The sequence below is a fragment of the Aspergillus lentulus genome (genome assembly GCF_001445615.1).
Source record: "Aspergillus lentulus DNA, contig: Alt08, strain: IFM 54703, whole genome shotgun sequence".
Classification (NCBI taxonomy): domain Eukaryota; kingdom Fungi; phylum Ascomycota; class Eurotiomycetes; order Eurotiales; family Aspergillaceae; genus Aspergillus; species Aspergillus lentulus.
In genome coordinates this window covers 4,958,646-4,974,747 of record NW_028322118.1, presented here as the reverse complement: position 1 = coordinate 4,974,747, position 16,102 = coordinate 4,958,646, and the positions used below count along the sequence as shown (strand labels likewise).

The 16,102-nt window shown below is 50.7% G+C and overlaps 7 protein-coding genes across 7 annotated transcripts; 4 read left to right on the top strand and 3 right to left on the bottom strand.

Annotated features, from left to right (window-relative positions):
- Positions 1-123: 123 nt before the first annotated feature.
- Positions 124-2,767, bottom strand: ALT_4824 (uncharacterized protein; the record flags this gene model as incomplete). Its single annotated transcript, XM_089599806.1, has 3 exons — positions 124-949; positions 1,010-1,856; positions 1,903-2,767. The coding sequence occupies 3 exons, from the start codon at positions 2,765-2,767 to the stop codon at positions 124-126; spliced, it is 2,538 nt and encodes an 845-aa protein (XP_089456144.1).
- Positions 2,768-4,040: 1,273 nt separating this feature from the next.
- ALT_4823 (phosphotransferase family protein) lies at positions 4,041-5,815 on the top strand (the record flags this gene model as incomplete). The annotated part of the gene is made up of 4 exons (XM_089599805.1): positions 4,041-4,096; positions 4,140-4,777; positions 4,834-5,061; positions 5,109-5,815. The coding sequence occupies 4 exons, from the start codon at positions 4,041-4,043 to the stop codon at positions 5,813-5,815; spliced, it is 1,629 nt and encodes a 542-aa protein (XP_089456143.1).
- Positions 5,816-6,029: 214 nt separating this feature from the next.
- On the top strand, positions 6,030-6,650 carry ALT_4822 (uncharacterized protein; the record flags this gene model as incomplete). The annotated part of the gene is made up of 1 exon (XM_033556946.2): positions 6,030-6,650. One exon carries the CDS (start codon positions 6,030-6,032, stop codon positions 6,648-6,650), a length of 621 nt encoding a protein of 206 aa, XP_033412837.2.
- A 1,364-nt stretch (positions 6,651-8,014) lies between these two features.
- Positions 8,015-8,707, top strand: ALT_4821 (GNAT family N-acetyltransferase; the record flags this gene model as incomplete). Its single annotated transcript, XM_033556945.2, has 2 exons — positions 8,015-8,390; positions 8,445-8,707. 2 exons carry the CDS (start codon positions 8,015-8,017, stop codon positions 8,705-8,707), a joined length of 639 nt encoding a protein of 212 aa, XP_033412836.2.
- A 31-nt stretch (positions 8,708-8,738) lies between these two features.
- On the bottom strand, positions 8,739-9,923 carry ALT_4820 (uncharacterized protein; the record flags this gene model as incomplete). Its single annotated transcript, XM_089599804.1, has 1 exon — positions 8,739-9,923. The coding sequence occupies one exon, from the start codon at positions 9,921-9,923 to the stop codon at positions 8,739-8,741; it is 1,185 nt and encodes a 394-aa protein (XP_089456142.1).
- A 581-nt stretch (positions 9,924-10,504) lies between these two features.
- ALT_4819 (ankyrin repeat domain-containing protein) lies at positions 10,505-13,295 on the top strand (the record flags this gene model as incomplete). The annotated part of the gene is made up of 4 exons (XM_033556943.2): positions 10,505-10,911; positions 10,966-11,800; positions 11,851-11,936; positions 11,993-13,295. 4 exons carry the CDS (start codon positions 10,505-10,507, stop codon positions 13,293-13,295), a joined length of 2,631 nt encoding a protein of 876 aa, XP_033412834.2.
- Positions 13,296-13,332: 37 nt separating this feature from the next.
- On the bottom strand, positions 13,333-15,436 carry ALT_4818 (amidase family protein; the record flags this gene model as incomplete). The annotated part of the gene is made up of 2 exons (XM_033556942.2): positions 13,333-13,525; positions 13,572-15,436. The coding sequence occupies 2 exons, from the start codon at positions 15,434-15,436 to the stop codon at positions 13,333-13,335; spliced, it is 2,058 nt and encodes a 685-aa protein (XP_033412833.2).
- Positions 15,437-16,102: the final 666 nt, after the last annotated feature.

Below are 16,102 nucleotides of genomic sequence, written 5' to 3'. Positions count from 1 at the left end.
TGGCATCCTAGCTACTGTACAGTATGGCGTTTCCTGGAATTAACTCAAAATCACATGGAAATTTCATGACATTAACATTACATTCGTGACCACAAATCATTTGCTGGGTCATAACAAACATTCCTAATAAAATCTCGACAAAAGACTGCTCCTACTGGAAAGCCGCCGGTACTCATCCATGGCGGGACTGACAGCCTTCGGCATATCCTCGACCTCCATCGACGCCATGGAGCGGCTGGCTCTCATCGAGGCCGGCCGTACATTCTGTTCGGCCTTGGTCCGGATATAGTAATGCTCATCCTCCTCCTCCATGGCCACATAGAACCGCTCGTTGAGCTGGCGGCCATGCGGTCCTGCACCACACGCCCCTTGCAGCTTGGCGGTGGCCGGGCTGTTCATCGCCAACGCGAACAGATTTTGAGGTTCCGTGAAGTCGGTGATTTGTCGTCCACGCACCTCGAACAGCATGAATGCAAGAATGATGGCGCTTGTCAAAAAGGCAAACACCAGGATCAAATAGAACACGTTCTGCCAGTCCACCGTCCCCCCGGAAGCATATCCCACGGCGCGAACTGTGGCCTCGAAATACTGCGGAACGGGCTCGGCAAGTGCAGAGGATACGTTATCGGTCTTGGTGTAGTTGAAGAATTGCACAAAAGGGGCATTCCTCGACCCAAGGAGCAGGGTACTGCCTGCCAGAACCGCAAGCGCCTCTCCAACCGATGGTAGCTTGGGGTCAAGCGAATAGGTCTTTGTTCGATTATCGAGGGCCGGAAGGAACTGCATCAGGAGGCGAGCATTGCTGGCACGGCCGTCGGTGATACCCGAGTTCAAACTCAATGATTTGGCCCACTCGCCAGCCACGTTCTTCCAGTTGCCATCCCACACTCCGTCCAGGGCGCTCTGATTGCGGTGATTATACTGCAAGGGATTCGCAGGATTCTCGCACCTGGTTGAAAAGGAAGCTCCACTGGCGGCCGCCGAATACCTGGTCGAACACACGGGGGACAATTTCGCCTTGAGTGCGCACAGCACATACGGCGGTGTCATGGTTTCATTTGGTGCTGCTCCTAGAATGTAAATGGCATTTGTGGGCCAGAAACCAGTGCTATTGGTGATGGTATTGTTGGCTATGGGCAACTTGCCAAACACAGGAGGCGTCTGCTTGATTTGGGCGTTGGCGTTGGGGTCCCACCCGAAGAGGTCATCGACGACCGTTCGATTAAACCAGTCGACGGGGACGTTTTTGTGTCCCTCGTAATCCCAGGTCAGTGAGTTGAAGTTGTGCACGTCAGGCCACCTCTCGTATACCAGAGGGGTGAGCTCCTCCTCCGTCATCCCGACACAGAGGACGTTGACGGCCGGAGAGGGCACGGAGGCCTCGATCTCGAAGTTGCCTTCGCCGGTCACATCGGCCGGCTGGCGGATGCCATTGCGCGGGTCGGTCGCGGCGGCGATAACTCCTGCATGAGGCATTGCGGCGGTGACGTTATTGACCATTCGACCGTATTTGAGCGACAATTCAGTCATATTGCCAATGTCAATCCAGCTTCCTGTCACGGTGGTGTTATCGTATAGCGAGCCCGTCGGGGGCGGCCGCGCTGCGAGGTTTGACGTCGTCCGGTTCTTCCTCTTAGCCAGGTCGCTCCATGCAGAGATGTACGCCTGGTAGTTGTGGTACGCCTGTCCGACCAGTTCCAGGTCCAAACAGGTGTTCCCTGCCTCTTCCGGGTCCGTGGCCAGAGTGACGGGGGTCGCGCAATGATTTTTGAGGTACTCCGGGTTGGCGAATTCGGTGGACACGTTTCCCACCAAGACCCGAGGTTCGAGTGGGCCCATCCGCAGTTTGGGCGCAACTATCACCGTCAGTATACACATTTGTTTTCATCAGAGCAAACCCACCTAGCGCCTCTGCTGCCGTGGTATAGAGCATCGCTACCAAGGTCGCGGTCAACGTGATCAGGCCCAGCACTGTCAGCGCCGAGTACCGCACAGTCTCCCAATGCACAATCAGAGAGCCTGGCTGCATGATCCAGGTGCGCATGCTCATGTCGGAGATAGTAATGCCCCGCGACCCCTTGGTGATCGCCCGACGACTCAAAACTTGCCCCAGGAATGCGACGCAGACGGTCACGTACGAGAGCTCAATGGTTTTAGCGAACAGTGCACTCAGTAGGCTGGCTGTGGACGGCGCCAGGCCACCGTCTTCCCCGATCTTTTTGCCGTAGCGCGGTTTGACCAGCGCGAGCACCAGGTAGATGCCGGAGAAGATGGTCGAGTAGATCGCCAGGACCAAGATTGTGATGGGAACCCATGACAATCGTTTCTGGACTACTCCATGGTGTGTTGGACATTTTATATATTCCGGCGAATGGGGCAATAGGGTCGTCTGCGACGTCTGGTACTGTAATGGCGAGGGCTCCGAGGATTCGGGATACGGGGATTTGGTCGCAAGGTCGCCGTCGTCGGCATCATCAGGAGACTTATAGGGGGATTGAGGGAAGGTATTGGTGATTCCTAAGCCAAACGGGGTCTCGCGTTGTGTCGGAGGTGAAGCGGGGTCGTCGTTTGTAGAAGAGGCGGGCTGATAGCGGATATAGTCGCGGTCGGGTGATGGACTGCGGTCAAAGGGATTCCACGACTTGGGTAGGAATGAGTCGTCTTCATTATCATTACGATCATTATTATGAGTGGTGTCGCCTCGGCGAAGCAACTCGGACACAGGAGGCAGAAGATACTCCTTCGACTGCTGCGATTCGGACGCCATGACGGCGGTTTTGAATTATCTGAAGCGACAGTAGGGTTCGTGATGGATGGAAGCGACTGTAGATGAGTTCATAATGCAAGAATGTCAGAAATGTCAGGGAACTCCTGTAATATGTTTCTAATGATGCTGTTGGGTGTAGGACAGAAACCGGACTGTGCCACCGCCAGCAGAAGCGTAAGATTTTAAGTACCTCTGCGGTTGAACTGTCACGGTCAACAAGGATAAGCAGTCGAGCTGAAATCTGTGACCAATGAAAATGCTCCTGATTCCAGCCACGCGGTCTGGGCACTGTTGGGCCTTCTGAGACCCGTTCGTGGTTGTTTGAGTGTCGGAATATTCCACCGATAACGATCTATTCCGTTCTACATAACGTCTCCACCCATCGGTTCTGTCTCTTGATTTCATCTCAGCCCTGCGAATAGCCTTCTAATGTACTACAGTCCGCTGTGGCTCGCCATAGTACGCCTGGATTACCCTCAAAATAGACTGTACGACCCATAACGGGTGATCAACTGCGAGGCTTGAGTCAAGAGCCAAGGGTAACGGGGCTCAGCCTTGCGCATTGTACGCAGAAACAGGAAAGGATCGGTCCATTGCAAGGAAACTAACCTGCTCCGCTCGTGCTAGCCTCTGGGTTAGTGCATTATTAATCTCGTAGACTTCTCCTCATTTCTTTGTCCTAGTCTAGTATTTTCTGTTGACTGTAAGGCTCTATTCCATCTTCAACAACTTCAAGTCTCTACACTGAAATGGACGATCAACGGGCAACATGAACTAAGCTATACAACTAAAGTAGATACAAGAGAGTGTAGTTGGATTATAGTTCCCGAACCACTATTTATCCAACCTTGATATGCCTTAAATGCATCTTTAGGTGCTATATATATATTGTTGGGTCCTGACCCGGTCTCTACCCACGCTGTTTCGTACTTAAGCTGTAGCTGCTTATCTTAGAGGTTATTGGAAAGGAGACGTCACTCATAGGAATGACAGATTCTAATTGAGAAAAAAGCAATTTCCAAGAGAAGTTACTCTAATTATTTGAGTTTGATGTTTATCTCGCAATAACCATCACTGCTGGTATATCCCTTGCATCCACACGTGTTTTCAATTTCCCCGACACTCTTCGGTCTTTCAAGGAAGTCTCTGACATTTAACGTCAACTACTGGAGCATTGCCTTGAAAATGGTTACGCAAATAATCAATCAACGCTATTGGTCTTCCATTTGGCGTGAGCTTTCAATCTACTCACATTCCCGCTCCATGGGTCAGTATGCCGGTACCTCTACCTTCAAAGCCGTCTGCTACTAAACATCAACTTTCATCTAGGTACGTCAGCTAATCCGGAGCTTTTCTCATATAACTCTGGTAGGTTTCTTTACAATGAGAACATTCGACTACGTGAGCGCTACGTCGAGTTCGACCCCAATGTTCTTCTACGAGAGGCAGAAAAGCATATCGGCCCTAGCCACGGGCGTGTTCAGCGCCTTACCAAGCTCGCTGAAGGGATATTCAATCGAGTTTTCCTCCTAGCTTTCGATGATGGATTCGAGGCCATTGCCAAAGTTCCATATCGAATCGCGGGGCCCAAGCACTATGCGACCGCTAGCGAAGCGGCCACTCTCCATTATCTTCACTCCAAAGGTATCCCTGTACCCAAGCTGTACGGATATTCCTCTTCGGAGAGCAATCCTGTCGGTGTAGAGTACATCGTCGTGGAGAAGGCCCCAGGTGTTGGTTTAGAGACCAAGTGGCCGAGCATGGACAAGCGCGACTTACATAAACTCGCCTCCAGTTTTGTTGAGATTGAAAAAAGATTTTTTGACATCCCTTTTGGGTCGATTGGGAGTATTTACTTCAAGAAAGATGTTCCTCCTGAACTTCAAGCTGCCTTGTACAGTGCCAGCGCCGAGAACAACCGCGACTCGGAGATGTTCTGCATCGGCCCAACGGCGGATTACATGTTTTGGTATGGGAAACGAGCTGGTCTCAATCTCTACCGTGGACCTTGTACGCTCACCTCATGGTTTAATCTCACGATGACCATTTCTGACTATCCGCGCCAGGGAATGACCCCAAGAAGTACCTGGTCTCGATTGCAGAGAAAGAAATCGAATGGACTCGGCAGTATGGAAAGCCAGTACAGCTTGACTTTCCACATAATGGAGTCTTTCCCGGGGAAAAGTCTCCAGAGGATTACCTCTGCCTTCTAGATAAATACCTTACATTAGCGCCATATCTCCTTCCAAAAGAGCCTGATAACCCACTTAATCGGCCGACTCTCCGTCATCCAGGTATGTCTCTTCCATTGAAGTCGCGCAATCCGGCTGACAAAATCGAGATTTGAACCCGAATAACATCTTCATTTCACCCGACTCCGGTGCCATCTCTTGTATCATCGACTGGCAGCATGCAACAGTCGAGCCGCGTCTGCTGGTCGCTGGTCATCCTCGTGCATTTGAGAACCCAGATCCCGAACAATCCCCCGAGCTAAAAGAACCGTCTCTTCCATCGGACTATGAATCACTTTCAGCCCAGGGAAAGGCTGAAGCTGGTGAACTTTATCGCCGGCGTCTGCTCTTTTATTACTACCGTATTTTCAATGGTCACCTGAACAAGCCACATCTCGAAGCTCTTCGTGACCCGATCCTCCTGCCGCGTCAACACCTTGTGGATCGGGCGGGCAGACAATGGAACGGAAACCTAATGACCTTGAAAGGGGCATTAGTCCGCATGACTGAGTATTGGCCTCATTTACCCGATACAAAGGGGCTACCGTGCCCGGTGCGGTTCACCGAGGCTGAACTGGATGGCTTTCATGAGCAGGAACAGCTGTGGTTTGACTTGAATAAGGTTGTGAACCACTGGCGGGACCAGATTGGCGGTGTGAATGAAGATGGCTGGATTAGCAATGAACAGTATGATGAGGCTATACGGAAAGTTGCTGAGCTTAAGGCTTCTCTCGTGGCTAGTGCGGAGGGGGACGAGGAGGATATTCGTCTTTTGAAGAGGGGCTGGCTGTTCAGAGATCGTGAGGAGATTAATTGACATAATCTACAACAATATTGATGGTTATGTGCTTCTGCCCTCGTAAGATTGTGTCATTTAAGTATAAGTTGATAAAGTGGCGGTGCCTTTTCTCCACCTGCATTTAGCCGTTACCCACAACTTACCCCTCTTCATTGGGAATGTTGACATCTGTGCATCGATAAAGACGAATCATTCTTGACTCAGCTGGATTTCCCCCTCTTCGATTTTCAATATGACTGAATTAGAACTTGTCACCGACCCTGATGATCTGAATGAATTTCATATTACAGCTGGGCTGTCTAGCCTTAACACTGGAGGCCCGGGGGCCTCACCAGACCCAGTACCGCGGACGCGGAAGGTGAAGCTGATTTTACTACAGCCTCTAGCCAACCCTGATATGCTTGCAGCCTGCCGTAATCCAGATTCTCGCGTCACTCGCAGATCCACCGGTAGTGTCGATGGCACTGCCACTTGCGAGTTTCTCGATATCCGGCCCCTCAGTAAGGCGTGGAGACAGGCAACAATGAAAGTCCCGCCCTTTTCTCACTTGATATTTGATCTTACTCTACCCAAAGCGAATGAAGGACGCAATGTCTCCTTTCGGAAAGTGTACTGGGACATTGGCATGCCCCAAGGGGACACGCTCACTGTCGAGGCACGGGACGTTATGAATCTGGTCGTTACTATCGCCACCGAGACGAGGATACGAGCCAAGGGTAACGTGTGTTTCGAAATCGTGTATGACGAGGCTGAAGGGGTAGCGCCTAGGGTATTGACCCATCTAGACAAGCAACTTCTTGCTCTGCAGCAGTTTCCAGGGAAGAAAGATGTGGAAAGGGCGAATGGTCACTGATGCTTCCCTACAAGTGGACTGGCTGGCACGAGGGGATTGCTATAATGCTTGTGCTTCGAAATATTACTTTATCTTTGACATCAATATCATGGTCCAGCATTCTTGTCTATATCCGCGCTAGTCGAGGCACACGATGCTGCAGCCTTGTGAGCATGATCTGTTCCTGAGGGCTGAGAACAGTATCTAGTTATCTAGTTAATTTTTGTCCATTCATAAATGTAATATCACTGTTTTCTCATGCTACCTACCTCCACTGAGCATATCTACACCTAGTACTTCTGGAATGCGATTCGAAACGTGCAAGCTGTTAGGAACATCATCCCTGCCACCACAGACCATAGCACTACAAGTAAAGAATCCCTAATCCCATTGCGCTAGGTATGAGGTCACCCGGGCTGTTCTGGAAATAGTTCTCTATAGAATTTAGTACCAGAAGGGTAGTAAGTCAGATGTGTGGACTACTTTGAAAAGGCAGCTCCTGCACTTATGGGAGAGACTCTGTGTGCCATAATATGCAAATTGCCCTGCCATTCCAATTGTTGCAGCAAGCCAAACCCGCGCTGGCAGGCTGACTGCGACACGTTCCAGATCCCGGATCTCATCTTCAGTCGCTACTGGGGTGTCTAGCGCTGTGGGCGATGGACCAGTGTATGCTGCTTGTCCTTTTTCAGCTTTGTCCTCCTTGGCTGTGTCCATTCTCACAAGTCTATCGGTTTGTGGCTGGATATACTGCTTTACGGTTTAAAGCATCGGTGTAGTATAGTTAAAGGCCGATTCCATCGTACTATTCTTGACGCAAATGCGATCCATAAACGGGATCGTACAGAGTCGTAGATGGGTACATCTCCTTGCACAGAGTAGTACTCTGCTCTCATAGCAGCCCTGATCGCAAGCTGAAAGCCGTGATTGCAGGGAGTATCCGACCAGTTCAATACAGTGTATACTCTTCAGAAAGGAAAATCATATATCTGCATTAAGTAGTAATATGCACCTCGATCAAGTCAAAAACCGCTGTTCAGATCCGAAATGTTAGGACAAGCAACTAGATATCCTGGCTGTCGTTGTCAACAATCATATTGCTACATTGAATTGCTCGTTAGTATTTAAGGATATTTGCATCCTATTATCCTGATATAGAGACAGCAATAGCATTAATGGATACTGATTCTCCAGCTTGATTGAGATATATACGTGCCCCGCCGACCCCGCAACTAGCCTATTCCACCAGCTACCTTCACTGTCACTTCAGTCGTCTGCAGAGGATTCATCCCCGCGCGAGGTGACATTGCACACTTCTTAAAGCTGGGCTCAGGATAGAATGAGTCTGTAACTTCACATCTTCGTCGCGTCCGAAGTGCTCCAATATGGTATTCACGCTTGATACAGCCACAGAAGCAGATGCTCCTCGCATCGCCGATATTCACATGGCGGCATTTCACACCAATGGCATGCTGCTGGCCCAGTTTCCCACGCCGGCCGTGCGAAAGGGGCTATGGACGTCGCTAGTCGACAAAGTCATCAAAGAAATTCGGGATCCGCAATGGGAGGTACTAGTGGTTAGAGAGGATGATGATCAAGTTGTCAGCTTTGCCAAATGGTGTCGTCCTGTTTCTGAGTCGGCGGTATATGAGGAAGAGCCATGGGTATGGCCTGAAGGCACCAATATGGCTATTTTGAACGCTTGGACAGAGAAGGTTGAGCAGGCAGCAGACAAAATAATGGGAAAGACGCCATGCTATCGTACGTTTTGTGCGATCCGGTTTATCTGATTGACGATTGCTTACACCCGTCCAGGCCTTAGCTTTATTGCGACTGACCCATCTTATGCCCTGCGTGGAGCAGGGTCCCTGTTGGTCAACTGGGGAATTGAACGCAGCAAGAGTGAGAATCTTCCTATTGCCTTGGAAAGTACACTGGACGCTGTACCATTCTACCAAAGCTTTGGATTTCAAGCAGAGGCGCGTATCTCCATGCCACTGGAAGGCGTCGGAAAGGATGGTGAAACAATCCTGTACGAGGAAGAATGTCTTGTATATAGACCTAAGACTAGACTATAATTCGAATAAAGAACCATGCAAGCTAAATTGACTAGCACCAGCCGTATTTCTCATTCAAGAGCCAATTGAGCGAGCATGGCTTTCCACTCCCCTCTCCATACCATTGCAGACAGGGTATACTGTCTTGGGTTCGACGCTTGCGCTGGAACGGAATACCTGATAGTTGTATTGCTCTTTCCAGAGAGTGTGATGGATTCCACAGCTTGATCTTGTGCAGACTCCATTCCGCCGCTTCTGCCCGAGCAGCTTGTAAAACCTCTCTCACACTCGTGACTTGTTCATAGGTGAGATCGTCGTCGGTGTTGAGACTCAGGGTTGCGCCCTCTACGACAAATCGGAGAATATATAATGTGTTTTCGGAGAGGCTATTGTCTGGATGGTTATAGAAACGGTGCGTCCAGATGGCCCAGACAAAGTGTCCAGGTTCTCCGCTCATGGCGCCCTTTACCAGCGGTGCTTTACCAAAGAGCCTCTGCGCCACAAACTCCTCCTTGCTGTGATGCCATAACATATGGTCATGGTCTGGGAGAATGAGCAACTGGGTCATATCGTTCGTTGAAAAACGTGACATTTCGTGTCCGAGTATCGCCACGTCGACCGCACAGAGCCTGGATACATCCTCAGCATAGACAGGCAACGCAGCGTGCTGTATCACAGCAGGTTCAAATTCGATATGGTCGCTTGGAAATGGATGCCATCCCAGGCTTTTATAGAATCTGGGTTGAATGTCCGAGAAGAGTACACTGGCCACGCATTTCTTTCCCGCACACTGCCAGGTGGGAAGTGTCTTGTTCAACTCCTCGAGCAGTCTCGAGGCATATCCCCGTCCTCGATAGACTGGATTGCAGTAGACACTCGCAATGCCGTGGACAACCACAAGTTGATTAGTTTTCGTTTGGTCACTGATCAGTGACAGCTTGCGAAACGTCTCACAAGAAGCGAGTATCGGTCGTTGATTTGGCGCAAGATTCCGATCCACCAGGATCCATTGTGTCATGCCCTTATTGCGAGCCAAAGGAACTGTCATGAGATATGCAGACTCTTCCAGATATTGAGGAATGGTAAGAGCATCCTTCCACTCATTCGAGGTCAATTGCCAGATGCGAAGATTCTCCTCGTCCGTGGGGTGATTGAGATGGAGATCGGGAGATGTGGAATCCGGGAGCACTTGCTCCTCAGATTGAGCAGTAACGACGGGCAGTGCAACCGGACTCATTCTGATCTTACCTTTTACAATATCGAAGAGTATGTGAATGAATCTGAAGATGCATTCCAACAAAGGGATTGTGGCATCGGTTTACCCCAATGAAACAACTAAAATGCTCGGCGGTTAGAAGGCCCCTCTCGTTGGTTGATGTATATTAAGAGAAAGATGATTGGCACAAAAATCTCGAAACGGTGACCAGCAATGCAGTCCAAGCCTTTTTTGCTTATTTTAGTCTCGCACAGCCATGGTGACACCGATCATTGGTGCATGGCTCTGTGCCTATCTCCTCTTGCCAGCCGTCGGCCTGCCCCTCCACGAACCTTGCTATCCTTGTTAAGACCACGCAGTTCCTTCTGCGCTCAGCCATTGGCAGAGTGCACTATCTTGGGGCCAGGGGCATCAAATTTGCCGCGCATTTACCAGTCCAGCCGCTGGGTTTGTGTTAGATCTTTCTAAGCTCTGCGGCCAGAGGTTTCCGACTCCTGCAAAGCACCGCGCATGTTCTCACCCTTTGAGCAGCTGAATCGTCCTTGTTGGAGCTACAGTATCTAATGTCCAACTCGAAGAACCGGTCGTAATGTAGCAAAAGGATGGACCCGATCACCACAATCGGACTCCTTGGCTCAATAGCCAACCTCATCACCATCACTGGAGAGACAATTCAGCTGGTAAGAAGCTTCAAGGATGGCGAGCGCGAGTTAGCGGATTTATCCAACCAGCTATCACTTTTTGAAGAAAACCTCAAAGGCTTTGACCGGGTCTTCCGAAGTCGTCGGGTTGTCCACCAGATCTCGGTGGAGACGGTGAAGAATGGCATTGACGAGAGTTCCGCGACGCTGAAGGACTTGAGGAAGCGACTTCAACAAATCGCCAGGTCGGAGAGCTCAACTATCAGACGCATGAGATGGGTTCAGCACAAGTCGAGCCTCGAGAGGATCGATGGCCGCATCAAGGGCCAGTGTGCAATGCTGCACAGCTTGGTCTCGGTTGCTCAAATGTTTGTCATCTGAGACGCCAAATAGGAACCGGTCTGCTAAACTCATGCACTTAGGGAAATTATGTTGGCCATGTGTAGCCAAAATCCCCAACTTCTCGAGATCTGCTCCAATGTTGCGGAGGAGATGGCGAGAGACACGATTGACCGGCGTGATCTTCCTCTCCTTCGCACACCTACCGACCCTGCACCGACAGTCGACTGCCGACCAGCCGCGTACCAGGAAGAAATCATAAGAGCGGTCGTGAGAAACTCTGTATCATCGGCGAATTCGTCAGACGGCTCATTATTGGCACCTGGAGCGTGGAATATGCCTCGACGGAACTCTTCATCGACTGGGTCAAGCATCGGCAGCTCAACAGCCTCACCAGCAACATCCATTTTTTCGAGTCTCAATGAGTCGGCCTCGTCGATCACTGTCCCAGATCAAGATGAAACTATACAAAGTCCGAGTCTTGTACGCGCCAACAGAGCTAGGACTGCCGACACAGGTGCCCTGGTGATTCGCCGCGCCTGTCGATTCGACTGCTACTGCCGATGCCACAAGCAAAGCATGGAGGTTTCTAACGACCTATTCTCCAAGTTCAACTCGAGCATATTCAAGCAATCAAAGGCTACACGGATCGAATGCTCTGAGCCAGACTGTGCGGGAGCAACATCCTCACAGACCCGAGTCTTACCATCCGCTTTCTTCCATCGAGCCGTTTCACGTTTGGCTTCGATGCAAGGAGTGAGGCTCAGGTACAATCTCAACTCATATCGAATGGTGCCAGAAGGTTCTGATGCAATGCGATATGTTAAACATGGCAACCTGGACAAGCTGAAGATGTCCATCTCATCCAGGGAGGCCTCACCCTGGGATACGGCCCCTGATGGATGGTCTCTCTTACATGTAACGCTCCTCCTCTTACCTTTCAGCTATTCGAATGCTAATATTAGTAGACCGCGGTCTATGCAAGACAGCTACCGACCGTAAAATATCTCTGCGACATCGGCGTTGATACTGAAGTCGCAGACCTTGGAGCTAGGTCCGCTAACCCAATGATTGCAGATGATGATGTTACAAAAGCTGACTGTAACAAAGAAAACCGGTCGACCTGGCGATTCTCAAGTCCCTAGCCGCAGACGCAACTGAAGTAGAGAAAGAGATTGTGCGCATATTCGCCAAAGACGACGACTATCTCGAAGACTTTGAATTCACCCCCATCCACATCGCTGTTCTGGATCTCTACGACGCCAGCGATCCGGAGCGACCGAAGCTGGAGGACCTCATTGAATTTTTGGATAATGCGAACAATGCTCCGCCGGGGACAAACTGGGCACGATGGAAGAGTCGATACCAAAAACGATCACCGTTGTATGCGGCCATCACCGAGCAGTTCCGCGTGTCCGCCTTGGAAAGCGACGGCGCGCGCAAAGTGATCCATAATCTCCTCGACCAGAAGGACCGAAAGTTCCACTGGACCCCCCTGCATTGGGCCGCAGTGACCAATCGTGCCGACAAGATGAGGATTCTAGTCGAACATGGTGCCGACCCCTTCATCCAGTCCAACCTGAATGCGAATATCATCCATGCCGCGGTCGAGTCGAATGCGTTGCAGAGCTTGGGCTACGCACTCGAGCTGAGCAGATGCTATCCGGAGCTGTTGAACATCAATCAGCCCAATATCTGGGGAGAGTCACCGCTGATGATGGCCGCGCAGGGGTGTCTTGTGGATTGCGTCCGGTTGTTGCTGGCCGAGGGAGCTGATCCCGCAGTAAGACAGGAGAATCAACAGGTGGCGCTTCATTACGCAGGATTATCCTCTCGAGGAGAAAGCAGACGGCAGACGGTTGCCTTACTTTGCCAGAACAGCGGAAAAGACTTCCTACCTATCAACTCGCAGGACGAGGATGGACGACCGCCACTGTTCGACCTTCTGGATGATGCGAAATGCGTGGAGGAGCTGATACGCAACGGTGCCAACCTAAGCATACAGGACATAACAGGGAAGAATGTATACCATCATGTATGCATACAGGACGAGAGCGAGTCTCTGAGGACCCTCCTACGGCTATACCCGAGCACCGCCCTGTTGAAGCAAAAAGACCAGGACGGGAACACTCCGCTCATCGAAGCACTGCAGCACGAAAGTACAAGGAGCGCAATGATTCTTCTTGACTCTGACGACGTTGGCGATGTCTACGGAGGAGATGGATGGGCAGCGGTTCACTATGCAACCAAAGTTGGAGATCCGCGGCTTCTGGAGAAAGTGCTACAGCATTCAAGCTACAGGAAAGGAATGAGAACTCGCGATGGGAAAACAGCCCAGGTAATTGCTATGGAGTCTGGAAAATGGTGTGGGCAAGTAAAGGAACTCTTGAGGAAGTATAACTCTCTCGCATGAGGCTACGATGTGACAGACTAAGTGTCTTTATACCTTGCTAGAAAGCCATCCTTCCTGTTTTGACAGATCGAAGCACTCCTTCTTCTGCAAGTTTCTTGATCATATTGAAGAGCATAAAGTCGCATCCTCTGCGCGCAATGATATTGATCGTCACCGGCCACTGCTCCCTCACCATGGTCACTGGCGAGTAATAGTCTACCTGTCCGAGGGGGATGGTGAAATCCACACACCTACAGCCAGTCAGCACGCTTTCCCATTTGCGCAGGAGCTCCTTACCCAAACAAAGTACAGATACCGCTGCAGGACACGTCTGCATGCTCAGGAAACACATTCATGAAGCTGGCATTGGGGCTATTGTTCAACTCCACCTCACGGAAACTCGGCAAGCCCCCGGTGCCTCCGTCGCAGATCATTACAGCCTCTGAGCACGAGTCGGACGTCTGGTACAAGACTTCATCCTGGAACCAGTTGACTGCTGCGGCCTTTGTCCGCAAGGCTTGCTCATACACTGCCTGGGTGATATGGCTGACATCATACCTAATCCACGCATCCCTCCATTGCGCGTCGACGGGGGGGAAGCGGCCTTCGTTCCTCGCAGCCCAGGTTGAGATCAGGGGTCCATAGACCTTGGTGGACTGGGTCCACAGCTGTAGCGTCGCCCCGGCGTCGTAGATGAGGTTCCAGTTCACGAAGAGGCTTCCAACGGCGTCGGCGAAAATGGATGCATTGCTCGCTGTCGCAGTAAAATTTGTCTGTTCGATCGTCATATTAAACACCCTTGTCATGCCGCGAAGGAAATTATCGAGGATGGCCTGCGCTGCGGGATTGGCCAGAGGAAGATACTCCACTGGATATAAGATCCGCTTTGGGAAGGCTGTTGTGTCTGGTACCGATAGAGGTGGTAGACTATTAATCGAGGGATCTTGATGCAGGCTTGGGGTATACCAGGCTTTAGCGAACTCCGCCCATTCAACCGGATCACGAGAGAAGACCCCGACAGTATCTTCCCCTACATTCAGGGGAACAGCACCCTCAAGCGTCATCATGCCCTGGCTACGACGATTGCCAAAAGTCCCTGATACCGAAGCAGGACGGCGCATAGACGAGCCTGTATCTGTCCCGATTGCCGCGTCAAGCCAATCGTACGCAGCGACTCCGCATCCCCCTCCGGAGGATGAGGCGGAGCAGGTGAGGTACCCGTCACCCCGAGGGTTAAAGGGGGCCTGTTCATCAGTCCAATTCCACGGATCTGCAGCCGACGCAAATTGAGCTAGCTTGAACTTGCCTACTATCACTGCTCCAAGGTCGATCAATCGTTGAATAGCAGGAGCAGTCGAATTGGCAATCGGGGTTACTTCGATCCACGCTTGGCTTCCAGCTGAGGTTTGTAGGCCTTTGATGTCAAAAAGGTCTTTTACTGCGACTCGCTTGCCTGCCAGTGGCCGAACGTCATTCCAGGAATGAATTCGACTGGGCACGGGGATCAGTGGCCCCCAGAGCCGTGGATTCATCGCTGGTAGGGCAGTAAACGAGCCAATGCCGTCATCGTTGGAGGGATATGCACCAGTAATAAAGGTGCGAAAGTTGTCGACATACAGTCGGTAAGTGTCAAGGAAAGAGATGTACCCATTGTCGACGAGAATGGTAAACGGACCTGGAGGGAGGGATGTGCCGTGGTCGTCCTTTAACGCATATCCATTGCGGGGGATACGATCGAAAGAGCTGGCGTTTAGTAAAAGACAAGCCGCACCTAGGCTCCCGAGATATTTCTCTGCCGTCGAGTCCAATCTAGACTTTGACACAGTCGATGTGAGGTAGACTGCGTGCAGGAAATCGGCCGAGAAGACATCATCTTCGACCAGGTAACTGGAAATAATAGACTTCAGATAGCTGCCGGTGACCACACTCTGGTTCACCAAAATGACTGTTGCTGGTACAAGTCGGGAAGTAGTGGTGTAGTTCAGGTTAAAGATTGCCCTGGGATGGTCGATGTTGGCAAAGTAGGTGACATTGCCGAGTTCATATGTAACCCCTTGAGTGTATGGTTGCACATTGACCATGGAATCCCCTCTGTTAAAGATCCCAGAGACAGTGGTACAGAAAAGCAGCGATTGCACAAAGAGAGATATCCAGGAGTTCATTTTGAAGGACCATTCTAGTATGGATCAACTGGTGGTCCTCGAAGACTTTTGTCGGTCCTTAAGTAGACGAAGCAGACAGCAGCCGTTGAGTCTTGGACCACAACATGTGCGTCGGTCATATGCAGTGTGATTTCTCCCTTGCTGAGATCTCGGATGTCGTGTTTCTCAATTCTCGACCCTATTCGGCGGGCGTTGCCAATGTTGCACGACAGACAGACACCACGTTCCGTGCTAGGGGATATTCCATGGCCTGGATTGGTGAAGTCAAGACATGTTTGGTTACATTGCAACTATTGTGACAGATATCCAGGCACTGTTGCTTCTAGATTCCACATTCTCCAGGATCCTGACTCGCATGGCAGCATCCCTATTGTTCTCCCGTGGGATCCTATTGTTCAGTTGGTCAATATCAGCACCACCCCTGTCCACATTGTTTCTTCTTCAAATGCACTAATCAAGCCTAAGAAAAAAATGCCAACCAGTAGTTATTCGATTCTCTAATGCATCTCACCGTCTTTCGTCCACACGTGGCATAAATTTCCGGGCCTCCATGACTCGTTCAGTTGTTATCCCTGTCCCGAACCCCTGGACCAATTCTAATTGGCTGTGTCATGCATGCTGTATGTGAAAAGGTAAAAGATTTAGGATCTTCGACAGGTGACAGAG